The sequence below is a fragment of the Thunnus albacares genome, chromosome 16, assembly GCF_914725855.1.
Source record: "Thunnus albacares chromosome 16, fThuAlb1.1, whole genome shotgun sequence".
In the NCBI taxonomy this organism is placed as follows: domain Eukaryota; kingdom Metazoa; phylum Chordata; class Actinopteri; order Scombriformes; family Scombridae; genus Thunnus; species Thunnus albacares.
The window spans coordinates 18,870,370-18,892,779 of NC_058121.1; the positions used below are offsets into that span (position 1 = coordinate 18,870,370).

Consider the following 22,410-nt stretch of genomic DNA (forward strand, 5'->3'; position numbering starts at 1 on the left):
TTGAGACAGAAAGTGTGTGTGTGTTTTCAGTTTTGTCCCATTCATTGAGACAAAAATAACCAGACTATTTGTTTATTAACTACCTTAAATGGGAGCAAATTGAAGAGATTTCAACACACACAAACACTCCTTTGTTTACATTGACATGAATGATCATCCGAGGGACATAAAACAGACACACACACACACACACACACAGACACACACAGACACGTGCCCTCTAGCATTTAACAGGCTGGGAGACTGGTTGGGAGATGAAAACACAGGAAGTGCTTCATGTCCTGCCACTCTGACTCTTCTGACCAGCTGGTTGCTCTACAGATAATGACTGAAACTCCGCAGAGTTTATTAATGATTTTTCATGCAAAAATGAAAAGGCAATAATTCTCAGTGTATACTTTCCTTATTTTGTGATTATAATCATGTTATGTAATTTACCTTACATCCCAATCTTGCTATAAGTGTTCACACTGTTTTGTTTTTCCATTTATAATATTTTATTGTAATTTCACAATAATAATATTGCAAGGAAAGTGTAAATATCTTTATGCTGCATGTATAATAGGCTTATATTGCCTCAAAGTCATCTTATAAGTATTATTTTATTCAATGAGGAAATACAGTTATATTCACTAGGTAAGTCTAATTAATGGATGACAGATCATTTTTTTGATACTGTACCCTCAGTATGTATCAGCAAATTCAGTGTATATCAACTGATAACTGAGCTTTGTATAATTTACAGTGGCATCTTCAAATATTATATTAAATGTTATAAAATAAGCAGTAATGAATAAGCAGGCAAGCAACAGAAATATGTGTTAATCTGCTCTCTGTTTTCAGTCTCTCACAATTCTGACCCGTGCTGCCTTCATCAACTGTCTGTCAATATGTGGCTGTTCAGTCCCCATGGAAACCAAACACCAGCCAGATCTTAAGTGGTTGATTTCCAATAAGTGAGACAATGATCAAAAAACACACACACACACACAGAGGAAGCCCTTTGGCTAATAGCATGACTGATAACTGATGACCTCTTTAACCTCTGACCTTCCTGCCTCTGGACTTGTCAAAGTGGGGAAACTCATCTGAAATATCTCACTCCTAGAAAAAAAAACTGATGAATTATTGGATATCAATTAGGCACTTAACGCCTCCTCCACTGTGTTGTATAGAGGGGAAGTTAAACAGAGATGGTAAAGAAAAACAGGAGACTAAACAATATAAAAAGATAATTATTCAGATGTCTGGAACATAGAATACTCTTACAAATAATCCATGTCAGATCTTCCTATTGCGGGAAGGACAGTGATAATGACACGCTATAGTATGTTGAGAGATTCCATATAGTGATAGGGATCCATGATAAAGCTCCCTGAAAAGCAACACAAACAATCCCCAACAGGCACACACGCAAACACACATGCACATTACCTGTCTCTACCATCTGTCACTCAGTGGGGTTTCAGTCAGTGGAGAATGTTTTGTGGAGAAAAGAAAATCCATGCTGTTTAGCATATTTGCCTGTGTTTGTGTGTGTGTGAGTGACCGTACGAGAGGGACTGATAAAGAGCATGTGAATGTTTGTGGGTGGACTTGGCATATGTCATTCTAATCGACGCAGATGTCCCCTGCAGGCTTTCTATTTTCCAGGAAACAGAGCCACAGCTATTCACTCGCACTCACACACACATACAAACACACATAGATACTGAGGATGACATACTTGAAAATTGACTAGTATCAAAATTATTCTCCTCTTTGCTGTTCAGACAAAAAAAAGGATAATATCAGTTATAACAAAAAGCTTAATTAATGACGTTTAGTTAAGTGATTGACACAGGTCGACCTTTGTATCATTCAGGCCAGTACTAACCCTGTCCTGCCTGAGCCTGGCTCATATTCACAGAAGCAACACGCTGAGCACGTTCTTCAGAAGCGTGCCGGCCCACTTCGACACGGCTGTGGATTTGACGATGCTTTTCCCTTCGCTATTTCAAGTTTTCTTCTCCGGCTAAGAGGGATCCTCCTCCCCCCCTCTTATGCCCGTATAAACGAAGAGGACTAAGGGGATTTCCTGGTGTGTGTGTGCAAGGGTGTGTGCATGTCAGTGTGTGCGCGCGTGTGTGTGACACACTTTGCCTTTTCTCAGCAAATGTCCTAGCTAACTGTCCTGATTAAGTTAGTCAGAGGAAACATGGGCGAAAAGACAGGAAGATACACACAGGGTCATAGATATACTGATACACACGGACGTAAAGTGCACAAGATGAATATTTGGTGACGCTAATGTTATTGACCATTGTTGTTGTCGACATCTTTCTTAATTATATTGGTATTGGATTAACTTGTGGCTGCAACTGAGGGATTATTCAGTAATATTCTATTATATTCTAAACACAGAGCTATATCTTGATGTATGTCAAATCTCAGTTATTATGACTTCAACATTTAAAAAACCATGGCACTGTGAGCAGTGGAGGATCTTTACTGGAATCTTGATTTATACACTTTTTGCTCTCCAGAATTGTATTTTTTCCACATTTTCTACCAATTTCAATCATATAACTCAACTCCATTTGCACCTATAATAAACCAATATAACAATAAAGAAAATTATTAATGGTCTATGAAAAAACACAGAACACGCTCACTCACTGACATCACACAAAGATAATCTCTTCAGTGTGTTGGTTAAGACCCTCATTAGATGCGTTGCAGACAAGCAGTCGCCACGCCAAAGCATCTTAATGAGCCTGATCAATGTGACCTGCCTACAGCTCGAGTTCTGACTTCAACAATGACGTATCAGGTTATAAAGAAGACGCCTCTGCACTGTTATGTGTGTGTGTGTGTGTGTGTGTGTGTGTGTGTGTGGGTCTTTCATAGGCTACTTTTGAGGTAAAACGCTGATTTTTGGGTCAGTGGTTAAAGTTAGGGTTAGGTTAAGGTTAGGATAAGGGTTCGGGTTAGGCAAGTAGTGGTTATGGTTAGAATTAGGGTAAGTCTCCAGGAAATTAATGTAAGTCTATGTAATGTCCCCAAAAGTGACCTAGGACAACGTGTGTGTGTATGTGGGTGTGTGTCTGTCCACACTAATGACTGACCTGGGGACAGTCATTAAGGTGAAGAATGATAATAGGACATAGTAAATAATCTATGTCAGTATCAACAAGGTTAATGACAAACTCATAGCTTGCAACACAGGTTTCACACACTCATCCAGGACATCAAGCTCAAATCTTAACTGTATCAGAATGTCATGTGATGATGTAATCAATCATGAATCTGGCATAAACGGGTTATACGGCTGTTTGCTTTTACAGTCACAGCCTGGTATATTTTCATTGATTCATTACGTTTTGTAGGAACCTCATAAACATCAGAGAAATGTGTCATTTTTACCTCATCAAACCGGTCGAAGAAGGCACCCTCCTGCATGAACTCAGGCAGGTGCTTCTGCCAGTTGAACTCGTAGGACTTTGTCATGGCTGCTCACGAACCTGAGACATAAAATAAAATGAAGAAATACAGACAGAGAAAAGAGCCAGAGAAAGAGAGACAGACAGAGAGAAAGAGAAAATCAGTTAAATATCTGCAACAAACAGGAAAGGGCTGCAAAGGTGGCAGTTTCAAAGATACAACCCTTGCTATATGAACACTCATATCTGTCTTCCTCTTTCCTGTTTTCATAAAGAGATGATGAGCATCACCATACACTGAGCACAGCTACTGTACCTGGCCCTCCAGAGGCTCATCCAAAAATAACCTCTGCTGAGAAATAGAGTAACGAGATAACAAAACAGAGTGACATGTAAGACCTTTTTACCGATCAACTAGATCTGATGTGCGGGACTATTTTTGGGTTAAACATAAAATACAAAAAATGTGAGAGCAGATATTGTAGTTGGTGAGGTTATCAGGTGTGTGTACAGTACCAAAGCCATTGGCCCACAACACATCCAAAATAGGAATTTGACAACCCTTAAATGTTTTGATTTATCTTTTCATTACGAGAAATTAAATACTGAAAATTGAGTAATAGGATGGAATGATAAATAGGTCACAGCATTAAAAAAGTTGAGGGTTATAAATGAGATCCACTTAATGTTTCAGTAACAAGAACAGACCAGAGGAAACAGTAAAAAGCAGTCGCACACAGACAGACAGATCCCCTTCAGCCAACAACTGATGTCTGCATCCACAGTAATTACCTCATGTATAATGCAAAAAAAAGATATACATTTGTTTAAAATATGAATAACACAACACAACTGATCAATGTGGATATTTATTTGTGAAAAAGTCTTATATTATACAGCAGCAGTTCTCAACCTGGGGTCCAGGTACCCCTAGGGATCCTTGAGGAGGTTCCAGGGGGTCCCCTTTTTCATATTTTCATTGACACTGAGTTAGCCCAATGAGAGAATGTATAAGAATGACTCTTCCGTTCATGGGTTTCACAGTCTTCGCTGTTAATCTGCCGATCTACAGTATAGACAGTTATGGAATCACTAAATCTTATCAAATGGGGATCCCTGAGACTACAGCTTGTCAAATACAGGTCTGCGGCCTGATGTGTATCAATGTGGGGATACTTGACAGCAAAAAGTTTGAGAACCGCTGGTCTGCAATATGCAATGCATACAAGGAAGAAATGTAGGTGTAGCGAAACTAATGTGTTTCATATGTTATTATGTAACACATTAGTTTCACATCAACAAAAGCACTACAGTAAGCAATACAGAAAGCACTGCATTTGAAAATACAGCTTATTTATCATTAATGTTAGGCTGCAGCTAACAATCGTTTTCATTATCAATTAATGTCAGTTGTTTTCTCAATTAATCATTTTATGTGTAAAATGTCCAAAAATAATGGAAAATGCCAGTTATCCAGAGTCAAGGTAACGTGTTCAAATATCTTGTTTGATCTGACCAACAGTCCGAAACCCAGAGATAATCAGTTTACTATCATGTATAAAACATTAAATCATCACATTTGAGAAGCTGATACCATTGAATGTTTGGCATTTTTGCTTAAAAATGTCAAATGAATATTCGATTATCAAAATAATGCAGATGAATTTCCTGTCAACTGAGTAATGAACTAATCGTTGCAGTTCTACAATAATTACATTTATTTAACATCTTTACACGTACACCGATTTCACATTTTCTCACCTTGAAGTGTGAGTTATTGTGCAGGTTTTAATATGTAATAACCATATGAATGAGACTTCCAAACCATCAGATATTTAAACATATACACTGTAGTGTAACAGGATCAGTCCAATAAAACCTTATTGGTAAGCAGTTCATGCTCACACTCGTCTCTCTCACTTTGAGTATAAAAACTCTGAGCGTTAACTGTTTGGATTTGGAAGCATACACCTCGATATATTCCTTGGAAATACAAACGCACAATGAATGAACAGGGTTACTTCCCAAGATATACTCTACTCTGCATTTCACATTTCAAACTGCAGTGACTATTCATGTCTGAAATCTTTTTTTTTTTATTTATTTGTAGCCTAATTTATCTAATCTCTCCACACTCTCCCTGCACAAAGAGACAGCCTATTACATTAGGCAGCGTGATTTTAAACAAATTTGTAATGATCTATTAAGTGACAAGATATAGAGCTAGCTTCTGACCAATGCACAAAGACATGAATGGAAATTTCTTTGTTTCGCTCCTAATCACAATCACTTGATCGTGCAGTTACCGGTCAGATAAAAGAAGCACAAGTTTTAACAAATATCTTGCATCTCAAGACAAACCCTCCACAACAACTTCTCGAAACAAATACCTTATTCAGCTTCACAGTGTTTCTGTTTTAACCAAGAAAGCAGATGTTGCTGTGCTGTTACGTTGCAATACAGAGCGCAGATATATTTTTCTATTCATGCTTGAAGGAAAACAAACCCCAGGAAACTGTTATGTTAGTAACAATGGGAGCAATTCACTGTGAAAGACACAGCGATACCAGTTTCTCCACCAGTAGCCTCATTACACCGGAATGCATCGGAGCTGTAAGACGCAACGACACAAGTAGTGAAATGTAAGTAAACAAGGCAGGTCGAGGGGACGTAGGTGCGCGACATCATCGCAGGATGACCTCTGGGTGGGACTGAACAACACAGGTTGAGCATATCTGACAGTTAAAGAGTATCTGAGGGTGGAATTTTCCATTAAGTCTACTTTTGTCTCGCACTTGGCCTAAAACAGTCTGGATGTGCACTGTACTTCTCTTCAAATACAAAAAGCAAGTCAGGCTTGATTCATGTGACACACCTGCACGTGTATCGTCACGTAAGACATCCGGCTCAGGGAGGGGAGGGGGGGGGGTCCTGACAAGAAACTGTAATCTTGTTGATGACACCACCTACTCAAATATAGGCTCCCCTTACGTCAGCCTCAAATGTGTCAGGCAAAACGGAGAGCGAGAACGTGACACACTATGTATAGTCTAAGAGCTCAGCCGGTATTAAGTCATTATGGGAATACTCTGAGGTGTGATATGATTTTGATTAGGAGGTCTTTCAGCCTAGGCTACTCTAATAATAATTACATACAGACACTGTCTAACAGACAGAAAATAATACTAATACAGAACAATCATATAAATTCTGATAGGTGCGTCTGCAATTGTCTTAAAATACTCCAACAGTGTAATGAAGGTGCAAATTACCTTTGTTATCACACTTTTATTAGTGTGTCTGCATATGTGTGCGCAAGTGTCTTTGAGTGTAAGCTCCCTGCAGATATTGCAGAAACTGAAGTGCCACATTTCATGCAGAAACCACCCATTTTCCTTTAAGGGAAAAAACAGAAGGGTACTGGATGTTGATGGCTTAGATGACAAAGAGGGAGCCCAGAGGATGGGCGGAAGAGAAAGAAAAAGAAATAGGGATAAACAGAGTAACTCTCAGAGACAGATGGGAGGAGAGAGAGAAAGGAAAAACGAATGCGCAAAGGCACTGACAAGAGAGGGGTCAAGAGAAAATAAAAGCAGTGAACTAAAAGTAAGAGCTAGAATATAAAGCCGGTGAGAGGTAGGAAAAGGTGAGAGACAGAAAGATGTGACGGAGAGATGAGAGATGAAGAGAGAGTGCAACATGAGAAGCGTAGAGATAAAACAGAACAGCGTTGGGCAGGGAGAGATGGACGAGTGAAACAGCTGTGTGTGACAGAGGCGGGCTGGAGAGGCTGGGGGACAGGATGGTGAGTAGTGGGGGGTGGGGGGGGGGAGGGGGGGGGGGGTGTCTGCTTTTGATGTGGGGAACACAGATCACAGACAACATCAACAGAGGCTACAGAAAACTCCTGGCTGGGTGGGCTACAGTCTACCCCCCTGGCATGACAAATGCAGATGAAGCAAGGTTTTTGAGATGTCTGTAAGCTGTCATTATGAAAACACAGAGTGATTCCGAAAGAGCGCACAATTATACGGCGGCTAATACGAGCTAATCTCACCCGCGCATGAAGGTTCATTAAAAAGATACAATTACCCTTGACATGAGAGGTGGACCCAACAGACTACCTTTCATTTGCTGATTTGTTTAGCTCATTTTGGGCCAAAAGTGAAGTCTGTTATACCTCACAGAGCTACAGGAGATATAGCAGCCAGGTCAATACATGTAGAGATGTGCAAAAAGGGGGCATACTTCATCAAATCAAGCCCTCTACCATATATAACACAGACACACACATCCTGTTAGGGGGATGAAAACAGATGCACACTTCCTGTGCAGCTTAAGAACTGAGGCCACACAGGGCGCCAATAACACAACCCAAGCTACTGTAAATCGGCTGCACGCCGTCCAAATTTCATTCAGTAATACTAAACCAAATCTGACAGACATGTAACATATTCCAAAACCTGATTTAAAATGATTCAGATAGGGAAAAAAAAATTACATATCTAATTTGGACTAATTGGGTTGTGCTGTCCTGTCTGATATTAGCCTAGATCTTGCCACTCTCAACAGTATGCATTAGATAACATTTTCCTCAGCGGGATGAGATCTGTCCAATAGCAGCTCGGCGGAGGTTCTGTAAGGCCATGCCAGCATGCAGATCAGGCCTCTGAGCTCCTGGACGTGTGAGTGGGCACGTGAGGAGCCGAGGGAAGCTGAAGGAAGCGAGTGAGGTCCGAGCCCCCTGTCCAACCCCTGACAATGAGATAATTACGATAGATAGGAGCCCCGTGAGGCACGCTGTTCCCAGCTTCCTCGTCTAAAATGGCAGCTAGGGTAACACCCAGCGGTCCCACACCTCATAAACTAAAATTAGGCTACAGTTACATCAGTCAGCCAGTGGTGGAAGGGTTGACTGGGGACACACTCAAATGGACACAAGTGAACAACACACAGAGTGGCATATCTGACGTGGCTGGCACAATAACCAAAGCTCTCCTTCACTACGTAATACACAATAGGTATCAAGTAAAGAGCTCCAGTGTTACTAATAACATATTTTGCAGCTTTGTTAATCAAGTGAAACCAGAGAAAACTGGATGGGGGAAATAGGCTTTTTTGTGAGGCCTTTACGCTTCATTTAATCTTACAGTACAAATCACAACCTAATGTTCATGTATACATTTAAAATTTTAATCCCACTGAACCATCTGAGCCTATGTTTTGAATAATACTGCTACATAAAGATATTTAGTTATGGGAAATGAGAATCTCCAGATTTAAAAAGATAAAGCCCAACACCTAAGCAATATCTAGATTGACAAGAGGTTCCCTCTTTTCTGATAAACCAGAAAACAGACCTTAATTTAGAGTTATGGGCTACAAAGTCCAATACTAACATTATTAAAATAAAACAAGAAAATGTGCCCTGAAATAATAAATTGAGTCCATATCCTGTTCATTACTTATTTTTCTGTTCTCTTGTATGTGATCTTTCCTAGGTTGATAACCAGAATACTATATGTAATACCGTACATACTGTAAACTCAATCACTAGTCTACTAGGCAAAAAGGTTTCCACTTCTAAATCCTGATTCATAACAGCTGGAACAGGACAGTGCAGTCCATCAGCTGAACTGAACAAAAATCCACTGCATCAATGGCTAATAAAAAGTATTTAAAGTATTTAAATTCCAGTGAAACATAATTTTCCTGCTGTCTTCTCCTTTTGTAGCCTCAAACGTGGTTTCTTTACTCAGCGTCAGACTCAAACAGCTGGTTGGAGTTAGAGCACAAGATATATGTGATGTATATGACGATCTTTATCATGCAACTTAACAATGATTTCCCAGGTGCTCATTGTTTGACCATATATGGCTCGACTTAAAAAACGTTTCAAGTCTTGGATGTAGGCTGGACCGATTCTGTTTGCTTTACTTTGTAAATATAAATTATATTATGGATTTGTATCTTTAGGACAAAAACTGCAGAACTCCAAAACTTTTTTTTCACTTTTTATGGGCTGAGCAAGCCGTTTCTCCCCACTTCCAGTCTTTTTTACACTATACATTTCGTGGACCTCTGCAAAGAGCACAGGGATGAAACTAATTGTTGATTTTCTCGTCCAACCGTGGGTATGAATGAAAAGTATATTTCCCAAAATGTCAGACTTAAAAGTGCTTTGCTAAGAGGGTACCTTTTAGATAAACAAACATGTATCATACAATTTTGCCACCCATAATTCCACACCAAAGGCTAGTGTCTCTAAATCAAAACATTAATTCATGACACGCCCTAGTAGCCGACTGATTAAGACACATGCCACATAACTGTGAGGTCCGATTCCAGCAGTGGACCTTTGTTGTATCTCTCATCTCATACCCCATATCTCTCTACTGTCCTAACTTATAAAAATATATGAACAAACATTAATTCACAAGCTCCATTTCACTCATGAGCATGCCAGAGTACTGCATGTACATCCTTTAAGCATTTAAGTAATGTATTTCAAACGTAGTCTTTTTCTATCTGCGGCTATGAAGCATTAAGGCAGAAAAAAAGGTTATTTAGTGGTGAACTTTACCTGCACTGACTCATCTGTCCATTCTGAGAAAAGATGATGTGGGATTATTTTCACCCTAAATTTAGAGCTGCCTATCAGATTTAAAAGAGTCATTTACATCTTTTCCCTACACTCTTCTTCTACAAAGCAGCACTGCTGGCAGCGGTCCAAGCCAAAAAAAAAAAAAAAAAAGCTGGTGGAAAAAAAATCAACAGATAAACCCTGCAGCCTCACAGCAAGCTGCTACTGCTGACCAGCGATTGCCATTTTATATTCTTAGCCTCACCTGGCTGGAATGTACCACCCGCTCAGATAAGCACATACCGACTGTATAGGCACATACATGACAGATTTACCCTTCCTCCTACAACTTGACAGTGCCCACTCACTCCCTGCTTAGACAACCTAATGATGCACATCTGTTTTCACTCTCCTTGATTGAGCAGCTTAACCTACACCAACGCCACAAAAGGCTGCAAATATTTTGACTTGTCATAGCAGGACAAGCGCAGGTGAAAGAAGCCGTACTTATGAACCATCAGGCACTATACCATGGTCATGAATTTGGGAAAAAAAAAAAAGAGTGGGATTCAGCTGTCATTCATGTTATTAAATGTGCCTGTAATTTTCCTGCTTTGACATGTCAAAATGCCTGCTGCGAAAAAGGTCTGTTAGGTTGACTCCTTTTACCCGGTCATAACAAACCCCGAGCAAACGTTACCAAGTGGCTTTGTTTTCAGATAAAAACATAAATGATAACAATTACATAACACAATGACTAATTAACAGTATTTCTAACATTCTTCTATCCAAAATGTTCAATCATTCAATGTTCTTCTTAAACCTGTTCATCAGGGAATCCAAATACATTTGCATACTGCCTCGTTCTATTATTTGCACTTGCCTCAAATTCTAGGAACTTTAAGGAGTGTCGGGAAAGTTAGGCTTGTTTAAACACCAGCCGAGCGTTTGTGTACATTCTCTGCACACACGGTAATGCAGCATCACAATTTTCAGTGCTGTTCCACTGTACTGCTCCACACTTGTACTGTTGGCTTTGTCAAGTTTTATAAACAAACAGAAGCGGCAAAGTATTAGGTGCAAGTCAGATATAACACTTACTGTATGTCTGGCAGGATAACAGCATGGTCCTTATTTTTTTTCCCCTATACAGTAGCTGCTTTCTTGGCACATGAACATGCAGTCACATTATTGTCTCACTGCTGCATCCTGGATTCTAATCTCAATTGTACATAGGACCAAGTGTCATCATGTCCTCTTATCTGTTTGTCTAGGATATTTGCCTTGTCTTCCAGCTAAGAGAGTGTAGAAGTGAAGCCACCGATAACATCCCTCTAGTCTTTCTACAAACAAAAGGTTCCAAACTACTGACTGACAATGACAAAACAAGTGTATATGAAAGTGTGCTTTTGTTAGTGCAGTGTAACAATACAGAGATACAACTGAAAATACTAGTACTTTGCTTTTCAATTACACACTGCGCTCACACAGTGCATATCTGCAAAAAGACATGGAAAGTTGCCTGTGCAGACCCCCTACACTGTTTCATAGCTCTCCCTCAACAATACCATCAGTCTTCTTCTCTCACTATTAGGGTCAGAGCAGCCCTTGAGGCTGAAGCCATCTTAGGACATCTACCAACTCACCTACATTGACTTTCTGCTATCCAATACAAATCCGCCGCCACTAAGAACAATTTTCTTCATGCCCGTCATGTTCAATTGTCAAAAAGCCAAAGATGTGAACCTTAATCTGTTTGTTTAGTAGCTCTGACAATCACCCTCTAAGACAGTTAACACAAAATGTCAGCGATGTCAAGCAATGTACCATCTTTGATATAGAAGAACAGTAAAGGGCATCAAATCAAGACTTAAAACAGTGCTCTCATTAATAATAAAGTATGAGACACAAACCTAAAGCAATACTATTTATATTTATGACTAAAATGTTAATTCCGCAGCTAGGTTTTATGATTTTGTGATCCGTTTTTAATCACGATTGTATATTTTTGACTACATCCGTTATAGTAGATGATTAACTGCAACACAAATTTGAATGGTTCATCCTTGCGCTATCCCCAATTTGAACCATATACAGAAAATAATACTGGATTTTGATGCACTGTCATATACTGATCATATAGTCTATCAGTTCTGCCAGATTTTCTTCAATGCATCATATTCCTATTGAGATCACATTCAGGTTCTGACAAATAACACTGATCATTTCCCACACATCACCTCTCTCTGCCGGCCTTGTCGGTCAACACAAACAGGTTGTTTAGCTCAGTGCACAGAGCACAATACTAACTCTGCAATGGTTGGATCAAATACCACTGAGGCCACTTATTCTAACAATGATTTTATGGCTCTTGGTAAGTCTCCAAACTGCATTTGTGTGTACAGTATGATGCACACAAGTGGCTCATTGAAGTTGAAGTTTAAGTTAGTTGCGGAGTATTTGAAGTGTTGTCATTTTAGGCACATTTTTCAACACAATAATGCAGATAATAACCATTATGTGCAGTTACTGACTCTGTTGTGGGCTGCAGTAAAAGTATAAATAATACATTTTTAAAATGTTGCATTTTGCTGTTTGCCTTCACTTTTTTCACTTAAGTGATTAATTATGTTACATTTAATTAGATTTAGTTTACATGTAGTAATAACGCAACTGCTACCAGAACTGTGAGTGAGGCAGTAGGTTAAGATGTTCAAGATGTTTTATTGGCTTGCACAAATTGACAATTTTCATGATAATCCTTTTAACATGATTATCTAGAGTGGATTTTTTTTTGTTCCTCTACTCACTACTACCAAACACCAATTAGGTTCATAATTCTGCTGCATCACATCATATTGCAATTAAAATTGCATCTTAAGAGTTAAAAATTAAACAGCACTTTGGCAGACATTTTGGAAAGAACGCTCTAATGCACGTGGCTATTCCCTTCTCCTGGGGTTTTCAGATGAGGAGAGAAAGAGAGGGAAAATTAGAAAAAGCATGAGAATAAGAGGGAAGTGAACTTTTAACTGTCTTACAATTTCTTTCTGTGTTGTATTTCCAGTTTCAGAATGTCTTACATTAACCAAGAAATTAATAAATTATACCAAACCAGTCTCATGTATGCCCAAACACACGTCTGTCTGGTTATTTTACAATAGCCTGGTGTTGGTTGCACAATATCTAATCATGGTAAGCACAATGGATCATTGTCCGCAAATGATGCTCTGAATACATTTACTGGTTGAAAAGTGTCTAGATTGAAGTGTTATTATTCTGCACTGAAAACAGCCTTGTGTTTATTCTCAGTACAATGTCAGAGCCAACAGAATATCAACACCTTGCCACCTTGCCTTGCACTGCTTCATCTGCATGGAGCTTACATTTTTGCACCATGTCCTTAACATTACACATAAATACCAGGGAATGGACGAAGCTCATTTCAAGGTTAGGAAAATACCGACACACAAAACTACTGTATTTGGACTAGTTATTACACCGCCATGAAAACATATATTGCAATCTAACACCTCAAACTATGGTCTCAAAAGGCACACCTTTGTTGTATCAACACATTCCTGACATATTTGAAACAAAAAAACTGAACACAAGCTTTAGAAAGGCAGCATTTACTGCAGGAACTTTTCGACTGCATTATATTGTACAAGTTTGTGTGATACAGTGTCCACCCCTTGACATGGCGTGTTTCCAGTACTCACAAAAAAGAGGAAAAAGCAAGAAAGAAAAGAACACACCTCAGGTCAACTGGTTTAGTTAAACACCAAACAGTCTGTGTTATGACCTCCGGCAAGACAACCACCAACCAGGATACACACACAAAAAAAAACAAAAGGACACACACACACTCGCGCGCAAATATCCTGGAAGCAAACTTCAACAGGTTTGCTGCTCTGAGGTGACATTTATTCAAGATCACAGACAGACTAAAACATTCTGGTGGTGGCAGTTTTGCTCAATTGCATTACCTTGAATTAGATTAAACTCTGCCCTATCAGATGGAATCCAGTTAGCAGAAGGGTTCACGTTTGCCCATACTCTGCTGCTACCACATCACTAACACAGTGCTCATACTGTGACACAAAGCGAGACCATAAAAATTCTACTGTTTACACTTGATAAAAGTTGCCTTTAATTCAATGAGAGCCCTCAGCTAGGAATATAGTGTTTTTATAACACCAAGACGACCTCTGTAACAGCACATATGGCAGTGAAATCAATGTTGCTATCGCCTGCTTCTGTTTTTACATTTCATTTAGTCATTGAACGGTAACGACGGTGATCGCTAAGTAAACATGTACTTGCCTTAACAAGGATGGAGATCCTGTGTGCATGTTTGCCTGTTTAAGATCTCTGATTTCACTGGCTATCACACCTCCTTGTGTTTAACTACAGCCTAATGTAACACATGAGCTACATTTTACACAAAACATTTCTGCGAGTGAAAGATATGAGTGAACAGGGTTGCAGGACTGAGGAGTAAATGAGCAGAGGAGTGAGTGGAAAAGCTGAATGGTGAAAACAAACAGCTAATTCCCGAAATTCTTTGAAATTTCCTTTTTTTTTTGCTCAGTTCAATTGATCTATATTTGGGCTCCATTCAGCTCACTGACTGTGGAGTGTTAGCTAAGGATTAGGTGGACCCTCCAGCAGTGTGTGACTGTGTGTATGGCTGTATATGTCTGTCTGTGGGTATTTGTCCACAACCCTCTCAGCTCAAAGAATGACTGACAGGAAACACATCACTACTATTCAGATGATAGTGTTACCCTACACATTAGAGAAGACTGTGATGGGATTGCAAAATTGTATCTACAGACAGAGTAGGAAAAACAGCATTTAAACCAAAGGAGCAGATATTTTGCCCTTGATCAAGGGCATGCAACTCAAGGTAAACAAATACTCCAAGGGAGCTGGTGATTGGCTAACATTAGATTGTGAAAGAGTATCTGGCAGCTCCCAGGTGTAAATATGTGAGAGAAAACAAGTGATATAACACGTACAGTCTACATCATTGCACAATGAATTACGGGGAAATTGCAGGTAAGAGGTGTTCAGCATCTAAAAAAAAAAAAAAAAAAGGGATTCCAGCTGGGTTTAGATACACTGCTACTACCACCATCCATATTAGCCTTTCTTGTTCCTAAACTACAAAATATGCAACAACCAGTAGAGTAAAAAAAGTTCCATCTGTCAGAATCAGTGATAAATTATTGCATTTTACATCTATCTATCAGGTCTCTGATCACACATGGAGAACAAAACTGACCACTCTGTGCATAATGGTTGTTGGAGAGAAATCGGTAGTTAATAGAGATAAGAAAAATACTTCCTAATGTCTGTTGGCTCAGATATGCTTTTCTTGTACTGTACGTACAAAAGTCTGCAATCACTTTTGTTTCTCTGGGACTATGGCTCAGGACGTATTATGCTGTTGAAAGGAAGAATGTCTTTTTCCAAGCCAAATGACCCTCTTCTACCCTCTTCTTTGCCTTTTATAGTTGAAGATCACCCTGCGCGCTCACTCACTGGTCCAGGGTTACATAATTAACTTGAGGCTGCGATGGAAACTGGCTGTCTTTCAGTCACACACACTGGTGTGCCCGGCTGTGGCCCAACAGAACATATGTGCACATATAAGTCCTTACTACTGCACACACAAAACTCATACTTAACGTGTGCATGGACGTGAAAATGAATATACTGACTACAATAGAGTCTGACATTCAAATACAGCAGTAGGATCTTCCTCACTTTCAAACACAAGATCTTTTGTCAGGGTCAGTGTGCAGGGTTCATTCCTACTATAAGATGTAAATTAGTTCATAAAACATTCACCTATACTGGGACACATGCACATACACATCACCAACAGAGCTCCATATATACACCTGTAGCCATCCACATCCACTCTCTGCCAAATTGAGTTATACAAAGACTTTAACACATCGCCTAATGGACGGAGTATCCACCTAATAAATGATGGCCCGAAGCCTTTGCCAAATGGTGGATATTTGTGTGTGTGTCTGTGTGTGTGTGTCGGTGTCAGAGACAGAGTCTGTTGACCCGAGGGCAACGACTTCCCTCACTGAGGGAACACTGAGGCCCCTCAGAGGGAAAGAGAGGAAGGGAGGGAAGGAGGTGAGAGAGGGGTTAGGGCTGCCCCCGGGTTATCAGCAATCTTAATCAGAGGCACTGCGTGTTTTACTGTGTGTGTGTGTGTGTGCGTGTTTGTGTGTCTCTTTAAAAAGGCACTTAGTCAGGGAGTTCCCTGAATGTAATGAGGTAGAGGGGCCAAGCTGAAGCATTAACACACTTAACCCAACCCTGTGACTGGGACACAGCTCTCTGGTGGAAAACCTCCCCTGCTATCTGTAAACAGAGATTGATTAGTAATACTATTAACTTTTGTTTGCAAGTATAATGGGGCGCACAAGGAATTTGACACAGTTAAATGGGGCATTACAAGAGCGTAGAACTATAACTATACTAGACTAACACTCAAGGCAAGAACAAAATGCATCATGACTGCCAGTGCTGAAAATACTTTTACATCACTCAGGGAATCGCATTTTCAGCCATGTTTCAAGTAGCTCTGTATGGGAAAAATGCTACAAAGATTTGTGATTAATGGTTCAAATAGAGGCTAAAAATATGAAGAGAAATCCTCAGTGATTGCACAGTGATGGATATGTGTAACTGAAGCAACCGAATGGAATATGGAAAAGATCATTTTTCATGAGGTGATCGTTAGGAGATGGTATCCGTGTCTGGTTAATAATAAAAACGTCACACCGGAACACTGGTATTAGAAAGACTTTAAAGTCTGTGCAATTGATTTTAAAAGATGGGAAAGAGAAGAAAAAAACATATTTTAAAAAAAGCTAAAGATATCAGTGATGTGGATGTGACTGAGGAGTGAGCCTGTGAGCATCCTGCAGCACAAATCTCTGTTCTGACAGACTGACAGAACAGAAATTAAATTGAAACTTTCTCAAATTTAATGTACAGTAGTTTGCATTCTCTCCAAACACTTCATCATTTTTCCTGCTGTGCTGGCCCACAATTCAATCAGTAAATAGTGAGGAAGCACTTATGGCTATTTGACACCATATTATAATCTGTCCGCAGGCATATGAGGACACAGCCCGAACTATAACATAACTATAATCTAAATCAAGGCTTAGTCTAATCTTGGCACAAATGGATTGATGTTTCACTTGGAGGTGACGAAGGTGGGCGCAGGGCAACCTGCAAAAGCCTGTTAATTTGGGCATGGACGTTAGGTAACTGGCCTTTGCGGAGGGATGCCTGTAGAGTGAAAATACCAAATTATCCCAAAATTACTATGTTACATCACTGCGCTGTGCTGTGCGGCACTGTGCTGTGTGTGTGACGGTCTCATTTAGACCAGATTAGGAGGTCGAAGGTTCGGTTTGCCCTGCTACACATACCCTGCGGAGGGATCTTCTCGGCCAAGTTTGCCCAAACATGGTCAAACATATCAAGGATACGCATACACATGCGCATACACCCACACACAATATATTCAGGTTGACCTATGGGAAGTGTCCGAGAAACCTCGGAATTTCATATGAGAAGGATTCAGTTTTTCCCGGATAAACTCAATCATCTTGGATTTCAAACTTAATATTAAAACCCGTTTGTGCTGGCAACTGCAAAGCAGCCCAATAAAGGACGTGGGACAGTACCTTAAGGGGATTAAAATGTTTCAAATTCATGAATACTCAAAAAAAAAAAGAAACTCAATTCGGGGATTGCACTGTCACTTCCGAAATCTTAGCCTAAAATGCAACCCTTCATCCGTTCTCCGTGACTGCTGTCCTCTGTTATCTTATAGGGGGACACAGGGAAATGAGGAATAACCCGGCAAGTGAAATGAGTAATAAACAGAAGCTTGAGAGTTTGAGACAAGGAGAACAGTGCAGGGGGAGGACAGGAGGAGGGAGTAGGGATTGCTTGAAAATATTGGATTTCTCCCATTGCCCAAATAAGTACCTATTAAAAGAGAATTTATGCCCTGCTGAGCTGCCGATAAGGCAGCCAAGAGAAAGAAGCTGTGGAAATAGAACATGTCCATATAGAGAGGAGAGCTGTGGAGAGAGGGAGCATGAAGGGGCCAGGGGTTAAATGCTTCCCCAGAATGTGAGCTTTCCACTGGCGTAAACCCAGTGAAAAGAGTCCCCGAGTCCCTGCTGACTGACACAGCCTGAGGGCCTACTGCGAGCATGATTGAGCATAGGCAGCTGAACTATTGCCCAAGAAATTACAGCTTTTAAATCTGTTCTGTATTCAAGTGCCATGTTTACCATTGATTGAAAACACTAATGACGAGAGACTGGATAATTAGCATCAGGCTCTATAACTTCAGTCAGCATTAGTCTTTCCTAGGTAGTGTGTTTTTGACTGAGAGACTGACAGGGAAAGAGAGAGATACAGAAAGAGGAAAACCTGTCTGACAAACAAACACTCCACAGATGTTGCTCCTCTCTGACACCACTGGTCTCCATAGCAACCCTGCTGGCCAGTAATAGCCTCTAGCTCGCCTGGCTGCAGCGGCGTCATGCAGACGCACGCACACATACACCATACACACACACAAAAACAGGAACATTTCAGCCTGTGAATGGGATCCCAGTGTGTATTTATAGAGACAGAGGGACTCACTAGCCCACCCAGCCCAAACACCCCCTCAGGCTTTACCAGAGAACACACATCTCTAAACAGAGCCCCCGTCATTAAAAGTAACACACACACACACACACACACACACAAAAACAGATCCACCAAGTCCCTTGATTCTAGTAAACAAGTCCTATAATTGACGATCACAGATAGCTGGGAATTATACATTAGAGCTGACTTGTGTTGTTGCTTTCTCAGGTACGTGCAAAAAGCCCAGACTCAATTGTTAGCTTAATAATAGTATGTATGTCCATTTTAACGTGGAAAAATTGAGCTTTTCTCCAAATTTTGCTTGGCAACACCATGAATATAGAAGACAGCTTTCTGATGCTAGATTCACATTCTGCACAATAAAGTATTCATTCAAAATTGAAGGCTGTTGTCCTTGGCATTTGCACACACACTGTCGGAGTAATTATACACGGACAAAACATAGATAGATCAGTGTTTGATCATTTCTTATCTTTGCGAGTCCTGCCTCAGTGGGCGACAGATAACTCTTCACTAATATGAGTGTGTTATATGATAATTCAAACTGAACTGAAGTGAAATTATATGAAAGTAACTGAAGTGACATGCAACAGGTGTATGACTGCTGTGAGGCCAGCTGGCAATGTATTGACAACGGCAAAATGTTTCTATTCTATTGTTTGTCAGTATAACCAGGTGTGTCAAAACAATATGAAAATGAGTGTTTGTACCATAATTCGATCTTTCAAGCTGCTCTGTGATCAAACCTATCAAGATTTTTTATTAGGGTTTGGTTGAGCGTATTCTTTAACTTTGTGTTATTGTCTCATTTATGCAGTTTTATATTCATCACTTTAATATCAGACACTGTGTAAACGTGACATCAAGTATTGTCTGTTGGACTTTTCCTACCCGCCATGCTATCATGCTGTATACACTGCTGATGTCACACAATGACTTTTCATGTACATTACCAAGAAACAATGCTCTATTTTTTAAAGGTGACAGCAATTTGCGGTTCAAGGCACTGTGAGTTGGTGATTACGTAAAGGACTGGAAAACACTGAAAGCCTTGGTACTGTATACTGTCTGTGTAGGAGAGTGGGTGAATGTGAGTATACTTACCAGGTGACAGACAGAGGGGCAGAAAACTCAGGGGAGGGGAAACACTGGAGGACAGCACTGGACCACTCTGAAAAGAGAAAGATAGAGAAAAGGGGAGAAGGAAGAAAAATGGGGAATTAATAAAAAAAGGACAAATACAAAATATGTTGAGTGTAATCTACAGATATCCAACATGCTGCTGACTTCATTATTCAGCATCAGCTTGTACACTTGCAGTAATATTACAGATGCTTCTGATGCCTTCGGGGGGAGACACTGACACACAAACACACGCACAACACACACTTGGGCATAATCAGTCCCCCCCCTTCCTCATGCTCCTCATCCTATTTGGCTTGTGCAGAATTTTAATCATTCCTCTGGCTTCTGCTATATAAACTTTTAATAGGTAGCTGCTTCCCTTAAGAAAGGCTGCCTTCGTCAGAGAGAGCGGTGGAAATGAGCTGGCAAATTAGACAAACGGCACCACCTCCGCATCTGCTCTGCTATAGCTTCTGAGTGGTAGGTATGTCACAGAGGATAAGAGAGTCTGCTAAAAGCTTTAAATGTAAATGTACATAAAGTACAGATTGGGTCAAACGAACAAGCAGAGAGACAGGAAGAAAAAGAGGAACAGGAACGAAGGTATAGAGAAAAAGGATAATTCTCCACTTGGCATGGCATCGTATATCCTTATGTCCACACTGGAGACAAGATAAATTCCATAACATTTCCTGTACTTAGCAATGACTGCGATTCTGCTTGTGTCTCTCCTCACCTCATCATCACAGCTACATCTAGACTTTCCCAGTGCAGGACAGGAACTGTGGCGGTAATGGTTTCTTTATACAATCACTTTGCAAGATAAACTTTCCTAGATAAGCGCAGACAGCGCAGGATAGATTTCAACAACTAAGTGAGGAAAAGTTGCTGTTCGGCAGATTGTATTTACATCTGGGATTATCCTAGCTTATTAATGTTGATTTTTGAAAGCTCAATAAAAAAAATGTATCCTGTGACTGGTCCCTTTGTTCCATTTCACAGAGGGCTTATCATGCAATACATCTTTTGGGTACATTTTGAAGAGGATGAAACGGAAGCCATTCAATCTTTGTTGAACAGGAACAAAGGTCTAACCTCATCCACTATGTCTACAAGGACTACAATACTGAAATATTTGCCTAATGACAGATAGTACATTTTTCTAATTTCATAATCATTTCAGTTTTAAGAAACTTGCGCTGTAGTACACTTTCTGCAGCATTTGCATGAAAATACATTATTAAGAAGTTACTCCGGAAACATTTGCTATTAATGCCTGTATGGCTATTTCCTGAATGTTGTGTTTTTCCCAGGGGGAATCATCTTTATAGATGCTTAATGATACCCATCATGTATACCCATAAAATAAAACGTGGACAAAAATAGTCAGAGGAATATATAACATTACACATCATGAATAAATATTAAAATATTTTTATTGTGGCTCAGTGCTGAAAGCAATTTTTATACAGTAATATAATATAAAGGAGAGGTCCTTGATTATTACACTAGCACAATGGAAGGATTATGAATGAAAGAAACTCATGCTATAACAGCTTAGTTTAAATAACCTCTTATTTAGATTAAGGTCAACGAAATATAATGGCTATTACCCAAAATAATCTCATAATATGAATTTATAATGTTTCAGTTTACCCCAAACATCATTATATATTTTAGAAGTAAAACACACACACACAGCAGCCACGTCTGCCCCTGTGTGAGACAACAATTGGTCCAACAGGCACTTATTAAGCTCTCTGTTAGGGCTTGAATAAATGGATACAACGGTCAGCAGGACACCTCATCAAGTCGTATACAGAGAATATTATGGCATTTAGCTGCATGTAACCACATTTAAAGGACCAAAAGTGTTGGAGTGTAATATTTTGTTTTGGATAAGAGAGGGGAATTATGTCATGAATGAATTAAAAGAAAACAACTGGCAATCAGGAACTGATTTTAAGAGTCAATATTTGTCGGACAGGTAATCTCCACACAATATTGATCCTGCTCAATCCATTCTGTCTTTGGAGTAATCTGCCTCCTATCATCTCTCTCTCTCTCTCTCTATCTCTCTCTTTCTCTCTCCCTCCTCTACGCTCCATGTGGATGGGCCTCTTATGTGGATCAAATATTCTACATATCAAGTGGTCTCAATGGCCAAGAGCTGTTCACAGGCCTCTACAGCCCGAGTAGAGGATCAGTGCACACTCTGCACCAAAAAAGGCCAGTATTTATGTTGCGCTGAGCATTTTGGTGAGAACACAGAAATAGAATCCAGACAGACAGATACATTATATAGAGATAAACTGACAGATGAGACATTATTCTACTATGCAAGGGACATCTGATATATATTTAGTAACTAATTTAAATGTTGAAACCACTACTAAATCAGAAATGTGTGGTTATCTCAAATTGATCATCAGCTTTTTAGAGAATCTGAAACATTGTTTCTGTGGGGAAAAAAAGATGGTTAACAATATGGAATGAGCATTTCCTGAACAAAAGTTACAAAATGCTTTATAGCATAAAACTACTTAAACAGAAAACTAACCA

General features: G+C 39.8%; 1 protein-coding gene across 2 annotated transcripts in view; it reads right to left on the minus strand.

The window, feature by feature from the left end:
- The window catches only part of LOC122999679 (1-phosphatidylinositol 4,5-bisphosphate phosphodiesterase beta-4-like), a 72,624-nt gene that overhangs the window by 32,385 nt on the left and 17,829 nt on the right, over positions 1-22,410 (minus strand). Inside the window, exons 3-4 of one of the 2 annotated variants that reach the window (XM_044376804.1) lie at positions 19,828-19,894; positions 3,406-3,503 (exon numbers count right to left, since the gene is read on the minus strand). In XM_044376804.1, coding sequence (XP_044232739.1) covers positions 3,406-3,489 — 84 coding nt within the window. In that variant the 5' untranslated portion in view covers positions 3,490-3,503; positions 19,828-19,894. Of the gene's footprint in view, positions 1-3,405; positions 3,504-10,005; positions 10,309-19,827; positions 19,895-22,410 lie in introns of those variants that run through there. The other variant, XM_044376805.1, reaches the window with a different exon arrangement.